This window comes from Grus americana, chromosome 1 (genome assembly GCF_028858705.1).
Source record: "Grus americana isolate bGruAme1 chromosome 1, bGruAme1.mat, whole genome shotgun sequence".
Taxonomy (NCBI): domain Eukaryota; kingdom Metazoa; phylum Chordata; class Aves; order Gruiformes; family Gruidae; genus Grus; species Grus americana.
The window spans coordinates 186,483,336-186,502,683 of NC_072852.1; the positions used below are offsets into that span (position 1 = coordinate 186,483,336).

Here is a 19,348-nt window from a genome sequence, read left to right on the forward strand (position 1 = left end):
AAGTACACTTTTTTCACCAGATGGCTGAGTAAATTCAAATTAGAAATGATGCAAAAGAAAATAAGAGCAGTTAATCATCAAATCTACCAATAGCACAGTAAATTCTCCAGTTTTTCAAGTCTGGATCCCTTTCTAGAAGATACGTATGCATCAAATGCAAGCTGGTTTGCTGTGTGTAGGGATAAACTGTTGTAATGTTACAGTACTGTACTATATATATGATAAGACTCAATGTGCTGTTGGTGCTTTCTGGACTCGTGAGCAATGAATGTATGAGTCACTTCAGAACAGAAAGGTAGCTAAGATTAGGGGTTACTTTTAAGATATCTTTCTTTGTCTTCTTTTAAAATAAATTAGGTTAGAAAAGTTTTAACCCAGCAAATTGTTTGTATCGCATTACTGTTAATATAGCACAGGATACTGAGATTTTCATTTCTATATTATTGTCTTAATGAAAGTGGTCTGGTAGATAATATTGCAAAGGAAAAAGACCAAGCCAAACAAACCTGAGAGACTAACAATGCTGAGAGAAAGCCTTCATGAGTCAGCATATTGCTTAAAATAAATTTATATTAAGTGAAATAAAGGGAAATGTAAATATACATGAATACATGAATGTTCGAACAAAATTAATAAGAGTATTGCATTTTAAACTTTGCTTTCCTAACTAACAATATATAGGCAGTTTAACAGTTTCCACAGTAAATTCTCAATTTGCTAAAATCTTCATTTTATATTCAGGAGTAAAGATAAATCTAAATTCAAGACAACACCTCAAATAAAAAGCTACTTCCATAGAACAGATATATATTACAGGTTATGTCCAGTCAGAACTATTACTTTAAGAATAGAGAAAGTACTGTAAATTCCTCAAATGCCAAGCACATAATAAAAAGGCAGCAAAAAAAAATGTTTACTGTTCACTATTATTTTAACAAGAATTTTTAATAGGTGGTCATTTATGTTACGAATCATCTTACTGAACATTAAGCACTTAGATGTTAGATGGTAGTACTAGTTAGTTAAGATCGTCTATACACTAAGTTCCTCTATAATTAACCACCTATAATGCATTCCTATTTCTAGAGGGTGAGTTGTTCCATTTTAAAAGCTGTTATCTCTTGACCTACTCATTCTTCGTTGCTAACATATACTACACCAGCTGAAGTCAGATTATCTGAAGCCCAGCTCTCGGTGTACTTGTTCCTAAGCCTTTTATCGCTGGAAACCTACGTCCTCCTTGTCCCGCATGCCAGGACATCCTGGCAGATATAGGGTAAACAGGCTGTAACATCATCTATATGAATTTCCCCCATGGCAAAATACAGGCCAGCAGAGCTTTCAGAGTTACTTAGTAGGTTGCGATAATAAGGGATGTGAATAAAAGTTCTGGAATTTTGGTATCCCAAGAATGCAAATACATGCTGATACTAATTTCTCTGTAGGAAGAACAATGTAGATCTCAATCTTCAGAGATCTAATAAAATAAAAAGAAGCTCCTCAAATCTTATTTGGTTGACTTCAAATAACTTTTTAGCTAACATTGGCAAATAATTTGAAAACACCTGGAAATGTTAATAACTTTCTTCCTGAACAGCCCCTGGCTACAGTAAAAAAAAAAAAAAAAAAAAAAAAAGTGAAGTTATTCCAAAGCGTTACAGATTGAGCACAGCCTAGTTTAGGTCACAGAATGAAAGGGGAAAAAAATTAAAAACAAAGAAATCACTGAGCCTTGGCCCAGCTATTAGGCTACTTTACTATTTGTAGTATTCCCAGCAAAAAAACCTCCACTGTCTGGAAAAGATTACCCACATTGTAGCTCTGTTAGCTTTGTTTTATATGCTACTTTGTAACTCCACTACTCCAAGACATTTTCTTAGTTCTGCTGCCTTCTTCTCCAATTGCTGAATGTTCCAGTGCCATTGCTTTTTGTTTGAATGGAGTTTGTTCAGTTGGCAATGCAAACGTTTTAGAATAGCGTCATATCTTTTATTCTGTACCTAATAAAACAGAATAAAATTCACTTCAATATTTCTTTCAAGTAAAACAATTTACAGATGTGGGTTCAGCTCACTTAACCCTTAATTGCAGATTGTGACATTTGACCGAACCATTCCATGTTCACTTTATAGCTACTGAAGAGACACAGAGACGTCTAGGAAGCCAATCATCTGACTTATTTCTGATATCTGCTTCAGGACAATATGAATCATGCCTCTCTTTCCCAATAACGGAAGAAAAGCTCTGTCCCACTAAGCACTTAAGTGAGAAGTTCAGTGTGGGTATCTGCTCTGTAGATGTTTAAAATTTCACAAAGTAAATCCCACCCAAAGAGCCGGCCTCTCACAGCTGTGGTGACACTGTACATTGAAGATTTCAGGCTCCAGAGTGAGAGAGGAGAAAGGAAGAAATTTTCTTTCTTTGACAGGTGTGTTTGGGTATAAATTAGAATATAAATAAGGTAACCTAGATGGCTGTTGTAGCATGTTCACTGTTGCGCTGCAGTTAAAAAGGTATGTTTTTCTTAGAAAGGCAATACTGTGGCAATGCAGTACTGTATCAATTTTGCCCTGACTGCTGCCTTATGTGGAGAAGAACGGCTGCTGCAGATGACCTTCTGAAGATTTGCATTCTGAAGTGTAGAAGCATGAAACATTCATTATAATGAAAATGGAAATAATGGGTATTCACTTAACGAAAATTTGGGCTTACTTACCCTAGTTTGAATGGCATATGAGTGGTAGTGTATAATTATTCTTATGTCTGCTTATTGAAACATCACTACACTGTATTTAACGTACACATGATAGTGTACAGCTGCATCAGAACTACAGCATTGCCAGTGACTTCCCGTGGGTCTCGCTGCCTAAATTTCACATATAACTAACTTCCTCACTAATGTTTTATAAATTACACTGCCTTTTTTTACTGGTGATGGGTTGTCTTTTTTCATGTTGCCTGCTCTCCACTATATTCCTTCACAACTTTTTGAGGGATGCTGTCAGATTCACTCACCTGAATGAGTGCGTGCAGGATCCGAACATCACTAGGACTGTGTTGAATGACACTGAAACATCTATGATTAATATTATCTACTTTTTTTTAGAAATGTGTCTGCAGAATCATTATTGGGAACTGTCTGGCACATCTGCTGAGGCGGAGGGCACTAATACACTTCCTGGACAGAGGGGAGAGGGAACATTGCTCTTTTTACAGGGCCTTGTGTACATGTAAGTTAAGTATTAGAAAAAAATGCCTGGGCACCTGTGGAATCTCCACCCCTCAGGTTCTTCAAGGACAGGATAGACAAGCATCTGTCAAGAATAATATAACCACACGCTGATGTGGAGGAAAGAGGGCAGCAAGAGAACAGACAGTCTTTTGAGTTTTCTTTTTCATATTATTTTTACATTTTGATTATTTTCTATTATTTTTGATTTATTTTCTATTTTCTATTATTTTTAGATGTCTTGAATTAGTCTTTATGACAGAAGCTTTGTTCCTATACAGGTAACCACCCTGACTTATTGTTGACATCCCTGTCCAAGACTGGGAACAGGCTCTGCTCTTCAAGAGATGGGTGGTAGGGCTGTGCTCAGGAAAAGGACAGGGACAAGGTCTACACACTGCCTTAAAAGCCCATCAGTACCCCACCTGATAAGATGCATACCAGTTATGAATTAATTGTAGTTTAGTAATTAGTAATGTCAGATCACTGACTTTCCTTGGAAAAAAGGAAACACTTATGCACAAATTTCCTTGCAGAAGGTAATTTCATCAATAATTTTTTAACTTTCCAAAATTCAGCTGCTTTAGAAAGGCAGTCTGAATTACATTCCTGCACGATGTGCTTAGTTAGAGAAATCTTTGTGGGAAACCTGAAACATCACTGAGGCAAAGTGGGAGCACCAGGGCTGTGAGAATCAGTTCATTCTGAGTGCCAGCTTAGCCATTAACAAAGGTTCAACAGGAATTCTGTAGGCATTTAAGTACGGGGCTGTATAGGGGCAGACTTAGATGAGTACTTACAATCATTGCTGAATCAAGGCTCCTAGAAGTCCTACAGCAACAACAAAGTTATTAATCCCACACAATGATTTGTTTGTATATGGAGGATCAGAAACCTGGGACCTCACATACTCTTTGCAAATTAATGAATTATAGAATCACAGAATGGTTTGGGTTGGAAGGGACCTCAAAGATCATCTAGTTCCAACCACCCTGCCGTGGGCAGGGACACCCTCCACTACACCAGGTTGCCCAAAGCCCCATCCAACCTGGCCTTGCACACTTCCAGGGAGGGGGCATCCACAACTTCTCTGGGCCACCTATGCCAGTGCCTCACCACCCTCACAGTAAAGAATTTCTTCCTAATATCTTATCTAAACCCATGCTCTTTCAGTTTAAAACTGTTGCCCCTTGTCCTGTCACTGAAGGCCCTGGGAAAAAGTCTGTCCCCATCTTTCTTGTAAGTGCCCTTATAAGAGGAGCTCCTCTCTGACCCTCATGCATCTCTATCACTCAATCTGCAACAAATTTACAGAGGCATGGAGTCCCAAATTCTCAGAAGAATGGGCTCCTGACAATTGGCATAATTGTGAAGTCATTGAGGACCACTTAAAAGCAAGTAGGGGCCGTACAAAGGATGGAAAAGGGAAAGGAGTTATCTGCAAGATGCTAGGTACCTGTTTAGAAGCTGCATATCAAGAAAGGGAGAATAGAAATAGGAAGGAGCAGGACCTAAAGAAAGAAATAGAAGGTAGAAAGGCAACTGAGTTATTACTATCTTTAAAAATCAAACAGCTGCAAAAACAATTACAGGAAGAAAAGGAAAAAAGACAAAAGTTGGGAGAAACAGTCAAAATTATACTTATGCAGGCTCCTCACCCGCCTAACATCATATAGATTAGGAAACTAATAGTATTGCCTGAAGATTGGGATAGAGATATCTGGGGTGATCTAAATGATAGCAAGTCAAAAGAAGATGAGCTGTTGTTCCCCACAAATCCTCCTGAATATGAAACCAGACCCGTTGTTAAAACAGAAAGAAGCGTGGGACCTTGGGGTGGTCACCCACAATATACTGTGCAGACCATCCCCTGGGATCCGTTACAATTAACAAATTTGCAAGAGAAATATCGCAGAAAACCAGGTGAAACTGAGACTGAATACTTGTGGCGAGTATGTGTAATGCAGCAACCGAAATAATGTTGAGTGAGGATGAAGCAAATGGCTATCGGAGTCCCGGAGTTTTCTTAAATTTAGGACCCGACCTGGCAGATACACCCCATTCTATCACCAGCCAAGTAGCTTATTGGGCTGGAGGAACAGACACCATGGAGTGAGGTGAATCCTCCCTAATCCCCATTAAATCTCCAAGTGAAGCTTTCTACAGCCGTCACAAAAGCTGCATGCATACAAGCCGTGCACTAACAAGGACCCCATGACATCCCACTATCTCCTACAGTAGATTTCATAATCTTAAAAACACTGATTAGAGGAGCCTCACCATTTCTTAAACCCCATCTAGTTGATAAACGAGATGAGATCAAGAAAGACACAAAACACAATGAGGGACTAGGTGATAACACTCAAAATGCCCACAAGCAACTCCCTACACGGGCAGACTTAATGCACAGTATTGTTAACTACAGCCGTGAAATGGGCTGGGGCATGCACCAGCTGAAAAACAAACCCTGAAGCCCCAGGGAGGAGATCACAAAGACAGATCTGTAAAACAGGGAACAGAAACTAAATCAGAGAGAAGCAAATCTAAAAACCCGAAAACAGAATATCAAGAATGGAGGAATGAATTATGGAAGAATGCATTAGCCCTAGGCATTCCCAAAACCTGTGCTTCAAGGTCAGTCTACTGGCATTATCTAGAGTCTGACTGAAGCATTCCAGAGAGGAGATAACAGTGAAAGCAAGGAGTGTATTTTGACTCACTCAGCCAGTGCCAGTCCCCAGAAAGGGAGACAACCACTTCCTCCTCCTTAGGGAGGAATTGCAGGGCATGAACCCCCAAAAAAATGAGCAGTATCTGCAAGGCAATTGGGCCTGCCTGTCTGGAAAGTGGAGATTTGTCCAGTGGATATGTGATGATGGCCCATATATTCTGATTCCAGTTGGTCCTCAAGGACAATTGGTGAAGTTGCTAATAGACAGGGGACCACAAATTTCACTACTAACACAACAAGATGCCAAGAAGCTGGGTGTGCAATCTGGATGGCAAAGATCTAAGATTACCAGTGTGAACAGAGCGAGTGTTGTGTGTCAAAGTGCCAAGGTTTATGGCTTCCAGGTGAGAAACACATGCGCATGTCAACTACTCGTTTTGCAATTAAAGATCATCATGAAAATATTTTAGATTTCGATGTTTTAAACGGACAAACCTGGCGCCTGCCGAATGGCAGCATGTGGTCCTCCGGCTCAGACATCGATCCCAACCCCGGGGGAAACTGGGAGGCCACATTACTAACGTGCCAGAATATCTGATTTCTGCTACAACATGAAATGGAATTTCTGAAGTCTTAGCTGAATTGGAGAAAAGACAAATTATCTCCAGAACCCACTCCCCAGGTAACTCACTTGTCTGATCATTTCAGAAACCAGGCGGGAGGTGGGGGTTAACAATTGATTATTGGCGCCTGAATGCTAATACATGCCTGATAACAGCTGCTGCACCAAACGTTGCAAACTTAACAGCTACTTTGCAAGCAGCTGCACACCCAGGGACGGTGGAGTGCTCGATGTAAAAGCTGTGCTCTTTATGGTTCCCTTGAAGGAGGAGGATAAAGAGAAGTTTGCTTTCACTTGGGAGGGAATACAATGTACCTTTAACAGACTCCCACAGGGGTATAAACATTCACCCATAAAGGCTCATGCCATACTTGCTGAACTCTTACAGGCACTCTCACTCCCCCAAGATGTGAAACTGCACCAGTACATAGATGGTATTCTGATTGGAGAAACTTCCCCTGAGAAGGTGGGGGAAGCGGTGGCAGCAGCGTGGCAAGCACTAAATGACACAGAAATTGAGATTCCACCTGGAAAATGTCAGAGACCAAGTGAAGAAGTATATTTTTTAGGTACTTGGTGGATAGTGGGCAGTGCAGTGATTCCTCCAGGTACCTTAAGGACAATCAAAACGCGACAAATGCCATAAGGCATATTGTAACTCAAGGCAGGAGTTACGATAATTAACGGGAACTTCAGGATATTGGAGGAAGCGTGTACCTGGATTTGCTATCATTTCGCATCCATTAGACCCACTCTTACCGAAAGGCAAACCCTGGCAGTGGAAATTAGAACATAAAGAGGCGGTCAGAACTCTACCTGAAGAATTAAAAACATATCAGTCACTGGGACCAGTGCACCCCCACGACCCTATTACAGCTGAATGGAGGTTTCACCGAACACGCTACTCACTGTAACCTCTTCCAAACTGGCCCCAATGGGCCAAAAGGACCTTTACTGTTTAGCTCAACCGACTTTTTATTTTTAGTCCAAGCAGTTGAACAAGTTGAGAAAACACATCAGAGACAACCTGTGCAAACTAGAGGACCATTTCATTTACTAGAAGAAATCCTCAAGGGGACTGCTCCCCCAGAAGGAGTTGCACAAAAGCCCACTATCAGAAAACGGTATGCCTACCTAACAAGAGTTGCAGAAAATATGCAGTTAACTGAAGGACACACTAAGGTTTCCAAGTTGCAGATGCCCATAAACACAGACCCTTTAGCGTTACAGGAACCTTTTAAACCTTCACCCATTCCGGATGCACCGCCCCTGCTGAGGGTACACCGACAGAAAACGTTTGGTTTACAGATGCTTCAGCAAAAAGGGTAAAGGGTAAATGGCAATGTAAGGCCAATGCATTAGATATTGCCACCAGCAAACATGCAATAGGAGAAGGTGAAGGCAGTGCACAAGAAGGGGAAATAAGAGCAGTTGTTTGGCAGCACAGAAAGGAGCAAAAATCATATATGTAGCCTCTTATGCTGTGTGGGCTGGTGCCGCACAGTCGCTCTGTCAATGGGAAACCTTGCATTGGGAAGTAAATAGATCCCCCGTTTGGAGAAACAGAGATTGGCAATTATTATTAGATACAGCCAGGAAAATACCTTTCAAGATTGGATGGGTAAAAGCTCGTGCTAAGAGTAATCAACCAGTCACAAAGTGGAATCAAAAGGGAGATGAGCTAACTAAAATTAGGAAAATCACCTCAAATCCTGAGTGGTATTGACTGGGAGAATGGTCACATCAACCTAGGCCATGCAGGTAAAGAAGCACTTTGCTGCACAGAGTAAAGGCTGGCCTATAAACAGAAAAACTTGTGAAACTATTCTTACAGAATGTCCCCAGTGTAGATTGAAATTACAAGCAGAACATCCTGCTGAAGCACCACCTCTACATATCAAAGAAGGGAAAACTTTATGGTCTGCATGGCAAATAGGTTATATCGGACCATTCAAATTCTTTGCAGGATATCGATACATTCTCACAGGAATGCAAGTAGTCTCTGGCTTTCTGATGGTCAATCTACCATCCATTAGTACCATGCCTATGACTTTAACTAAACCTCATGGCCCACTTGCCTGGGAAGCTACAATAACAGCGCTGAAAAACATAGAAATAGTGCATGACAGATTTTACCTTCTTTTTAATCCTGCCCCGCCGAAACAAGTCTCCATTTTCTCTTACAGCATCCCACAGAATAAGAAATGGAAATGCTGTGTTCATGTTACTATTCCAAACCCTTACAGTGCTGACACCCATTGTGGTCTTCTCTACTAACACTGGGAACTGACCAATGGCTCTTATCTGATATACTGCCTCAGTGGGAAAGAATTAATGACAGGGACCACCAAATGACTGTGGATGCACTTGGTGCAGCCCAAAACAATATTTCTCTAGCCCTTAGTTGTACCCAAGCTCAACTGCAGATGCAATTTATGGCAGCAACTATGATAAGAGTAGGTGAAGAGGGCACCTTACCCACTGAAATTCAAAAGGTAATTTGGGATAATGCTACTAAATTTGATAGAGAATTCCAGTCCTAGTGGTACTCAGTCAATTTTACTTATGACCCCGTCAACAATAAGGCCACAGCTTTTGTCCTAACAATAGACAATGCTTCGTATACACAATATACCTAATCATTGTGCTAGGATTAAATCACAATGGAGCTATACTTTATCCATTAGTACATAGAGTATGGGCCCAATGAAATGGAAACAAATGGCAAACTGTTGACATTAACGTATGCCTTATATGGGAACAACAAGGATGTATTTGTGAGAGCAACATCATCAAAGCCCAAGACATTTGTCTTGACACTGAACAAAATGTTTGTCATTTGGCAATACATCCCAATGAAACCCCTGAAACTATACTTGTATATTTTGGAAAAGGATGTGTTTGTATGAGAACCCTTTCCGATTGTATACTCGTAGGTATCAGTACCATGGATACAAGCCATCATTCAAATATTTGTGTTTGTAACTTCACTAAAATTATGGGATGCAACTTTAATTATTCAGCTCCTGTTACGTCTCATCAATTGTTACAATCTAAGTAGACATTGAGTCAAGATTTACCGCCTAGCTCCATCAGAATGAATCCTACATTGGTGAAGAAACTACTACAACATGATGACCTGTGTCAACTGCTAGAACAGATCCAAAACAATAGATTAAAAAAACCCTAATCACAGTTCATGATACAGAAGAGATACACAGTCTCTTGGTGTACTGGGTTTGTGTGGCCAAGTTTTGTTAGTGGGGGTGCTACAGGGGTGGCTTCTGTGAGCAGCTGCTAGAAGCTTCCCTCATGTCTGACAGAGCCAATGCCAGCCGGCTCCAAGATGGACCCGCTGCTGGCCAAGGCCGAGCCCATCAGCAATGGTGGTAGCGCCTCTGGGATAACATAGTTAAAAAGGGGGGAAAACCACCAAGAGCAATTGCAGCCAGAGAGAGGAGTGAGAATATGTGAGAGAAACAAGGAGGGGGAGGAGGTGCTCCAGGCACCGGAACAGAGGTTTCCCTGCAGCCTGTGGAGAAGAACATGGTGAGGCAGGCTGTCCCCCTGCAGCCCATTGAGGTCCATGGTGGAGCAGATATCCACCTGCAGCCCGTGGAGGACCCCATGCTGGAGCAGGTGGATGCACCCAAAGGAGGCTGTGACCCCGTGGGAAGCCCACGCTGGAGCAGGCTCCTGGCAGGACCTGTGGCCCTGTGGAGAGAGGAGCCCACGCCGGACCAGGTTTGCTGGCAGGACTTGTGACCCCATGGGGGACCCACGCTGGAGCAGTCTGGTCCTGAAGGTCTGTGCCCCGTGGAAGGGACCCACACTGGAGCAGTTGGTGAAGAACTGCAGCCTGTGGGAAGGACTCATGTTGCAGAATTTGGTGGACTGTCTCCTGTGGGAAGGACCCCATGCTGGAGCAGGGGCAGAGTGTGAGGAGTCCTCCCCCTGAGGAGGAAGGAGTGGCAGAGACAACATGTGATGAACTGACCACAACCCCCATTCCCCATCCCCCTGTGCCACTGAGAGGGAGGAGGTAGAGAAATTGAGAGTGAAGTTAAGCCTGGGAAGAAGGGAGGGGTGGGGGAAGGTGGTTTTAAGACTTGATTTTATGTCTCATTATCCTATTCTGATTTGATTGGTAATAAATTAAATTTTCCTGAGTTGAGTCTGTTTTGCCCGTGATGGTAATTGGTGAGTGATCTTTCCCTGTCCTTATCTTGACCCACAAGCCTTTCATTATATTTTCTCTCCCCTGTGCAGCTGAGGAGGGGAGTGATAGAGCTGCTTTGGGGGGCACCTGGCCTCCAGCCAGGGTCAACCCACCACACTTGGAAAGAGTGAAGAAGGATGGAGAACATAATTGGAGGGAAACTCTTCTCGGATGGTCACCAACAGCAATGGGAGTCAGATACTCGGTAAGTGAATTGCAAATAAGTGCACTGAAATTTTGAAAATCTTAACTAAGTGGTATAAAGGATTGATTGTGCAAATACGATCCTTTAGACATAAACTGCTGACCAAGTTTGAGACTAAGATTGGAGCCAGCCACACCTAGACTTCTCTGAGAAGCAGTTTAGAAAGCAAGGGGGTCCTCTCTGAACCTCATGACTCATTGGGAGAGTCTCCCTGACAGTTTTTTGTGACCCTGTCCTCTATGCATTAGATAATCAAGTGTACCTGCCATTGAATCTTGTTAAACTACTGTTGCATTTACCATTGAACTTTGTTAACTCACTTTGTTATTAATAAAATACATTGCTGCTTCTCTCTTGCAAGTGAAATGCATCTCTATCACTCCGTCTGCAACAGGACCCCAGAGCTGGATGCAGTACTCCAGGTGGAGTCTCACGAGAGTGGAGTAGAGGGGCAGAATCACCTTCCTCCACCTGCTGTTCAAGCTGCTTTTGATGCTGCCCAGGATATGGTTGGCTTTCTGGGCTGTGAGTGCACACTGCTGGCTCATGTCCAATTTTTCATCTACCAATATCCTCAAGTCCTTCTTTACAGCACTGCTCTCAAACAATTCATTACCCAGTCTGTATTGATATTGGGGACTGCTCCAACCCAGATGCAGGACCTTGCACTTGGCCTTGTTGAACTTCATGAGATTATAGGGAGGCCAGTTACTTTTGCCCAAGGCAGTGCTAGAAGCTGAGAATCCATACAATATGTAAAAGTTGTATGATAAGAACTGAAGTCTTGAGGTGGGGTCAGTCTGTAGGTTGACACCTAGCTTTAGTGGTGTATGTGTGACCTACATGTCTACATTCCTGTTTTGATCAATAGAAATGTAGCTAATGCATACTATAAAGTCTAGAAAGACTGCATGATGCAGCTGACCCTACTGCAAACGTCTACGTATGGCCAACTGAATTGATCTCTGGAATACATTAACTGGACTGACTACACCCAGGAACCTGTCTGACCCATGTAGCAACCTGTATTCAAACAACCCAGTGCTAGAACCCATGGGAACGGAATGAAGCTGCGACAGGGAAGGTTTAGGTTGGATATTAGGAAAAAGTTCTTCACTGAGAGGGTGGTCAGGCACTGGAACAGGCTTCCCAGGGAAGTGGTCACAGCACCGAGCTTGACTGAGTTCAAGAAGCATCTTGATAATGCTCTCAGTCGTATGCTCTGATTCGGCTGGTCCTGTGTGGAGCCAGGAGTTGGACTCGATGATCCTTATGGGTCCCTTCCAACTCAGGACATTCTATGATCCTATGAACCACATTTAGGTGTCAGCCGTCTGTAGCTGAATCCCACCACTGCAGCTCAATGGAACCTCATCTATGTGTCTAGTATCTCACTTTATTCCCATGTTTGGCTTAAGTATTCTTTCCTGAGTTGTGCTGAGGACTGCTGGGTCTCTGCTTGTACATTGTCAGTTTTGATATTGAAAATCAGATTGTTTTCCAGAGAGCTCTTAATAGAAAATGATACCCTGAAAGATTCCATTTTTAATCCGGCTTTCTTCCAAGACAAAAAGTTTGTATAATTCAAACAACTGAAGAACAGGTTAACCTTCACTATTTAATTAAATTGATTCCAGTAACAGAACATTATTTTTAGGCTGCCTAATTTCACTTTGAGTTTAGAGAACTTTATTAGGAGGATGTTGCCTTGATAATAAAGTATTTCCTCAGATGCTGAATAGCATAGACCTATTCTAAGGTGGCTGTGTTTTGCTTTTCAGTTTAAAAATTCTCTGCTGTTCCCTATCATGTGAAAAATGATTCTTTTTTCCTCCTACATTTTACAATGGGCAATAGAGCCGACCTGAGATCAGTTAATCTTTATATTATCAACCTTTGCTCATTAAATTTTGTGGCATTTATTTGAACTAATAAGATGAATGATATGAAACTTCCAAACTAAAAACTATATAGGCATATAAAATATTTTAGTAAGGAACAAAACGTAAAATATAGTTAAATTATTTAAAAAGAGAAGGTTTTAACTATTTATCAGAATTTTATCTTGGCAGCTAATTAGGAGCTGCTGTTTTATCCCTAAATTAATGTCAGCTCAAATTATGGAGATTCATGGGAAGTCCATTTTCTTGGTGCAGTCGATTCTCCCATTGATGAGTTATCAGGAATCATGAGGCAAGTCATGAATAATCAAGTCAGCAGTGAAATTTAAAGTATTTCAGAAGTATTACAGAAATAAAACCCTGTGCATTTTGCTTTACTACCTACCACTTAGCGACCTCTTTCTTTCCAGGACATCATTCCAAAAGTTCACAGCTGAACTCCTTCTTAAAAGACTTAAGAAAAAATGTTCTTAACTTCAATTTTTCTCATGATAGCAATTAAGTTCTGAATTTTAGAAAGACTATCAGTATCAAGAATTTAAGATAGCATGGTTACTGTATATACTTGAATAATGTATGGACAGTAACAGTATGTAAAGTACTTCAAACTTCATTTGCACTATCTACATTCTGTCAGCAGAACTGTAATTGTATTTTATTCAAATTACTCACCTCAATTTCTTTTCTAAGCTTAGCATGCCTTTTTTTCTCTTCTTCCAGCAAATCTGTTTTTTTATTGATGAACTCTTTCAATGTTGTGATGTCCCTTTTTAAAAGTGTAATTTCTTCCTGCAGATGTAAGTCAAGATAAAGACATGCCCTCCTTAAAAAATTGCACAGTACATCTATTAAACTTATTAAAAAAGTCACATTTTAAGTCTCACCTCATTTATAGAGACAAGATAGAGATCCACAGTAAACATTTTCATATTAAAATAATTAATAATAAAGTGATAATAATTTAAGAATTGTTATTAAAATGAATAATTAAAATAATTTACATGTCTGTAGGTATTTAAGAGGATACACTCTTGTGGTTTAACCTGGCAGGCAGCTAAACAACCACACAGCCATTCGGTCACTCCTCCCCCGCCCTGCCATAGTGGGATGGGGGAGAGAATAAAGAAAAAAAACAAAGGTAAAACTCGTGGGTTGAGATAAAGACAGTTTAATAGGACAGAAAATGAAGGGAAAATAATAATGATGATAATGATGATAATTATGATAATGGTAATAATATACAAAACAAGTGATGCACAATGCAATTGCTCACTGCCTGCTCACCAATACCCAGCCGTCCCTGAGCAGCGGCCACCACACCCTCAGGCCAACTTCCCCCAGGTTTTTTTTTTTTTGTTCAGCATGACATCATATGGTAGGGAATATCCCTTTGGCCAGTTTGGATCAGCTGTCCTGGCTGTGTCCCCTTCTAGCTTCCTGGGAATCCAGAGCCTATTTGCTGGCAGGGCAGTATGAGAAGCTGAAAAGTCCTTGACTGCTCAGCAACAACTAAAACATCAGTGGGTTATCAACATTATTCTCATCCTAAATGCAAAATACAGCACTATACCCGCTACTAGGAGGAAAATTAACTCTATCTCGGCCAAAACCAGGACAACTCTTGATCTGAAATATGCAAACAACTACAACAATACAGGAATTTGAATTCATTTTGCTGGTCTTAATTTTGTTTAAAATGTAATTTATTGCAAAATCAAAGAATATTTAATGCAATATTTGAGATAGATTTTTCTTTCTCACAGGGAAATACAATGTTAATGAATCTTCATTTATCAGTATTTAAAGATTTGCTTGTACAGCTAAATTTTAATCAATTTATGTGAATACAGTAACACCAGATTTTCAATAATGCCTGTTGCATCACAGTTGAAATCTGTGACCCCATTTCAGCTTCATACACGTTTGCTCATATATTGGTAAAGTTTTGTGGTTAAAAATTCCTACATGGTAGTTTTTAATAAGTATTGCAATTAGGGTCAAGTAAAAACTACAGTGTTAGACTAGAATACTAAAACAAATATATTTTTCCTCTCTCCTTCTTTCTACCACCCTCTCATCAAATTTGCCTCCTGTTGGCAAACAGCTCAACTGTAGTTTGTTACCTGACCGTAAAGTTAAACGAATACTGTGCTCTTACATGAAGAATATAACAACGTGGCAGTGTTCCACAGAATTCTGAAAAGTGTACATGTAAGTTTATCCAACAACCCAAAGAAGCCCACAAATAGTTTGGCAATGATATAGTTTAATTTACAGTTCTGTAATTTTTTTCATAGGTTAGTTCATTTGATCACATAGAATGAACCTGACTTAAAAATAATAAACAGATAACAATAGCTAATGATTTTTTTTACTGCATACTGCAGTCAAAATTTACTCAATTAATGTAGCATTATAAATTATCTATATTCCCCGTAGTTGGTCCCTCATGAACCATAAACATATTAGACAAAATAATCGTATTAGTTAAACTATGCCAAAATTATTTCACATAAAAGGAAAAGAATCAAAGAGGAAATATAGTACCTGCACTTGTTTTATAACAGATCCTTCTGGGTTCTGGAGATCATGCATTAACTCCTCGTTCTTTGTCTTTAATTCTTTAACAACAGTTTTCTTTTTAGCAAGCTCAATCATCACTGGCATTTTACTTTCCATTTCCCAAAAGAGATGTTTATGAGCCTTTATTTTTTCCCGATATTCATTATTTCTTGCAAATGTTGTCTCAAACTCTTCTTCTACTGTTTCTGTGTCACGCCTCAGCTTTAAATTTTCAGAATATAAGGCTATGACTTGGGCCTCTAGATTTTCACAGTGATATTTTGTCACTTCTATGGCATCATCTTGCAGATATATTTCCCTTTCTGTCATCTTTGTTTCTAACAGAATAGACTCCATTTCTTTTTCTAGTTCCTGAAACTTTGCCTGTAAAATAATTCAGTGTTCACTTAAGAACATTTTTTGATACTAGGTATCTAGTTAAATACTGTAATTTATATTTATTCAACAGTTGTCTTTTTCACTTGTTTAATGTGGCTTGAATGGAAGAATTAGAGATCCTGTTCCTAAAATCATCACCTTAGAGGCACAATGCAAGAATACTATCTTAGACTTCTCCCCTTAGACTGAGTTTAAAATATGAAATAAAGTATCCTTTAAATTACTTTAAATTCTTCATATTTGCAAGATACATAGGACGTGACAGATCAAACCCCATCCTAATATTTGTTTAGAGCTGAAATCTGGTTAGGTCCTAATCAGACTAAAAAAACCTAATGATGCCAAAAATCACTTACAAACCCACACAAACACACAAATGGGTGTTTGGGGTCATGGAGCTGAAGTAGCCTGTTCTACTCAAGTTTTTAATCCTGTCTTCATATATACAGTAGTATTTGAGAGTAGGATTAATCCCAGATATTTTAACCCCCTAAGAAAGATGCATCTAGTCTCACTGGTAAGAAGTGAACAACTCCAGGAACTTCAACCCATCCTAAGAACTCTAAGATGGGAGGGCTGAATTGCTACCTCAGAAACATATATCTCTCTGACTACCAAGGGAGCCTAGATGACTAATGCGGGTTTAACATCTGACTTGTAGGTGATGTAAGCCAGCTGTGATGTATCCAACCCAAAGTAACAGCCAATAGTAGTGCATTAAGTGAGTGAATTAGCATCATGATTTATGTCACCTATTATCTTTTCCCTAATGGAAGCAATATGAGTGCTATGAAATCTCTTACTCATGTCCTTGAACAGATTGAGACATTATTAATTGTTAAGAACAAAAAGTTTCTGTGTAGCTTTTAATTTGGAAATCTTGGGCTACAGTTTTATCAGGATTTGTATCAGTGCCAGCCACCATTTACTGAGGATAGGAAAGCAAAAGACCTTAATGGCAAAGATCTTCAATTTTGGAAGGAAATTATTGTTTTCCATGTCTTCTGTTCCATGTACACAAGGGGATAGACGTAAAGATGAAAAAGCAGTTCTGCATTCTGACTTTAAGTTCTTAATAATTTAACTTTGCTGTTCTGCTAACATGTTTGTATGGAATTTCCTAGAGTTTGTTTTTTTTTAAAAAAGAAAAAGGAAAAAGTGTGGAAAAGGAAGAAAATAAATGAACTAACTTTTGACACTGTCCTGCACAACATCCTTGTCTCTAAATTGGAGAGACATGGATCTGACAAATGGACCACTCAGTAGATAAGGATGGTCACAATCAAAGAGTTGCAGTCAACTACTCAATGTCCAAGTAGAGATCAGTGACGAGTGGCGTTCCTCAGGGTTTGGTACTGGGACCAGTGCTGTTTAACATCTTCGTAGGCAACATGGACAGTGGGATAGAGTGCACCCTCATCAAATTTGCCGATGACACCAAGCTGTGTGGTGTGGTCGACACGCTGGAGGGAAGGGATGCCATCCAGAGGGACCTTGACAGGCTTGAGAGGTGGGCCCGTGTGAACCGCATGAAGTTCAACAAGGCCAAGTGCAAGGTCCTGCACGTGGGTTGGGGCAATCCCAAGCACAGAAAGCCAACCATATCCTGGGCTGCATCAAAAGCAGCATGACCAGCAGGTCAAGGGAGCTGATTCTCTTCCTCTACTTTATTCTCGTGAGACTCCACCTGGAGTACTGCTTCCACCTCTGGGGTCCCACTACAAGAAAGGCATGGAGCTGTTGGAGAAAGTCCAGAGGAGAGCCATGAAGATGGTGAGAGGGCTGGAGCCCCTCTCCTAAGAGGACAGGCTGAGAGAGTTGGGATGGTTCAGCCTGGAGAAGAGAAGGCTCTGGGGAGACTTTATTGCAGCCTTCCAGAACCTGAAGGGGCCTACAGGAAAGCTGGAGAGGGACTGTTGACAAGGGCTTGTAGTGATAGGACAAGGGGTAATGGCTTTAAGATAAAAGAGGGTAGATTTAGATTAGGTACTAGGAAGAAATTCTTTACTGTGAGAGTGGTGAGGCACTGGCACAGGTTGCCCAGAGAAGCTGTGGCTGCCCCCTCCCTGGAAGTGTTCAAGGCCAGGTTGGATGGGGCTTTGGGAAACCTGGTGTAGTGGAGGGTGTCCCTGCCCATGGCAGGGGGGTTGGAACTAGATGATCTTTGAGGTCCCTTCCAACCAAAACCATTCTATGATTCTAACTTAATTACCTAGGACTCTAAAGTTCTGTGTTTTTTTTTTTTTAAAACAGACACCCTTGTTTAAATTGTTTGATCACAAATTAATTGTTGCATCATCATCATACTATATTATGGGATGGTTTATCATTAGGAGAAAGCTTCTTCCAAGGTGTAGCTTTAGGAATTGACATTCCTAAGCAATAGAAGTTTTCACTTCTCCTTCAGAGATGTTATCTTTGCATAAAATTTCAAACCTCAGTTATTTCAGTTGTAGGGCTATTCACATGTGTTATAATTGGAACTCTACTATTTCCGTTTGCATTCTCCCATGTTCAAAAATGCCTGAATGCTATTGTGTCTTTCCTCAGACTCAAATTAAGTCTCTCAATAGAAATTTGATCTCAAAGGTTAAATAATAATTGAAAGCTTAATAAATTCTGTGAGAGATTAGAACAGAAATGATTACACAGTCTTCACAAAAACTACATGTACCCAGTATTATACAAAATATTACTAAATAAAACCAGTATTTAATATTTAGGATACCCACTTCAAATGCACAGAGAAAAGTATTTTATGTCAAAAAGATGCTAAGAAAAAAATGCTAGGTCTGGTGAAAATCTGCCCAAAAGGATGCTTTAAAAATCTTTTCGTCCCATTAATTGCTTAGGAAATTACCATGAAGAATTCAAAGAGCTCTAGCTTTGTATTGAGTTTTTGTGGCTTTGCTATTTCAGTATTTCTGGGGCTCTGGTTTGTTTTGTCTTTTCCAAATAAAAAATAAAAGCTTCTGCTAAAACCTGCTCTAATGAAGTCTTAGCTGTGTTGCAGTCTTACAAATAACAATACTCATACACAGTTTTGGCTGAGCCTAAATGCCACACAGAGGAACAGAATAGCTGCCTTACACTTAAATGCAAACACCCAGAAAATAATTGGCACCATCAGCTTCTCTTCTTCATAGGAATACTTCCTCATCTCATGAAAAAATCAAATTAATTAAACTACTCTAAATAAGATTTATTACCTGCAATTGGAAAAGAACTGTTTTGCTTTTTTCTATCTCTGACACTTGTGAATGCTGCTGCTCTGCAACTTGTTTTACAACTTCAGTTAGTGATGGAGAATTTTGCTTGGCCATTTTAGGCAAAAGTGCAGAACTATAAGGACATAAAAAAGAAGTGAATAGTTTTATCTTCATTCTATTTAATTCTAATTGTTAATGAAAGAGAACAATATTAATGCCTTTCCTGTGGGATCCCAGATCAATACATTTCATTTGGTTTGTTTTTTTATTAACAAGAACAGGTTACTTAATGGGTGATGCTCAAAGCATTGAGATGACTGACAATTAGAAC

General features: G+C 40.1%; 1 protein-coding gene across 1 annotated transcript; it reads right to left on the reverse strand.

The window, feature by feature from the left end:
- Positions 1–1,835: 1,835 nt before the first annotated feature.
- CCDC122 (coiled-coil domain containing 122) lies at positions 1,836–19,143 on the reverse strand. Its single transcript, XM_054812715.1, has 4 exons — positions 19,018–19,143; positions 15,395–15,793; positions 13,520–13,636; positions 1,836–2,000 (listed from the first exon to the last, which is right to left on the reverse strand). The coding sequence occupies exons 1-4, from the start codon at positions 19,129–19,131 to the stop codon at positions 1,836–1,838; spliced, it is 795 nt and encodes a 264-aa protein (XP_054668690.1). The 5' UTR covers positions 19,132–19,143.
- Between the last annotated feature and the right edge of the window lie 205 nt (positions 19,144–19,348).

Bases quoted from the DNA above. Each gene is read 5' to 3' on its own strand.
- CCDC122 (XM_054812715.1), bottom strand. From the start codon at position 19,131: ATGGCCAAGCAAAATTCTCCATCACTAACTGAAGTTGTAAAACAAGTT. The intron at 15,794-19,017 runs GTAATAAATCTT...ATTATTTTACAG, and splicing joins CAGTTCTTTTCCAATTGCAG to GCAAAGTTTCAGGAACTAGA. The intron at 13,637-15,394 runs GTACTATATTTC...TTACATCTGCAG, and splicing joins CTGTTATAAAACAAGTGCAG to GAAGAAATTACACTTTTAAA.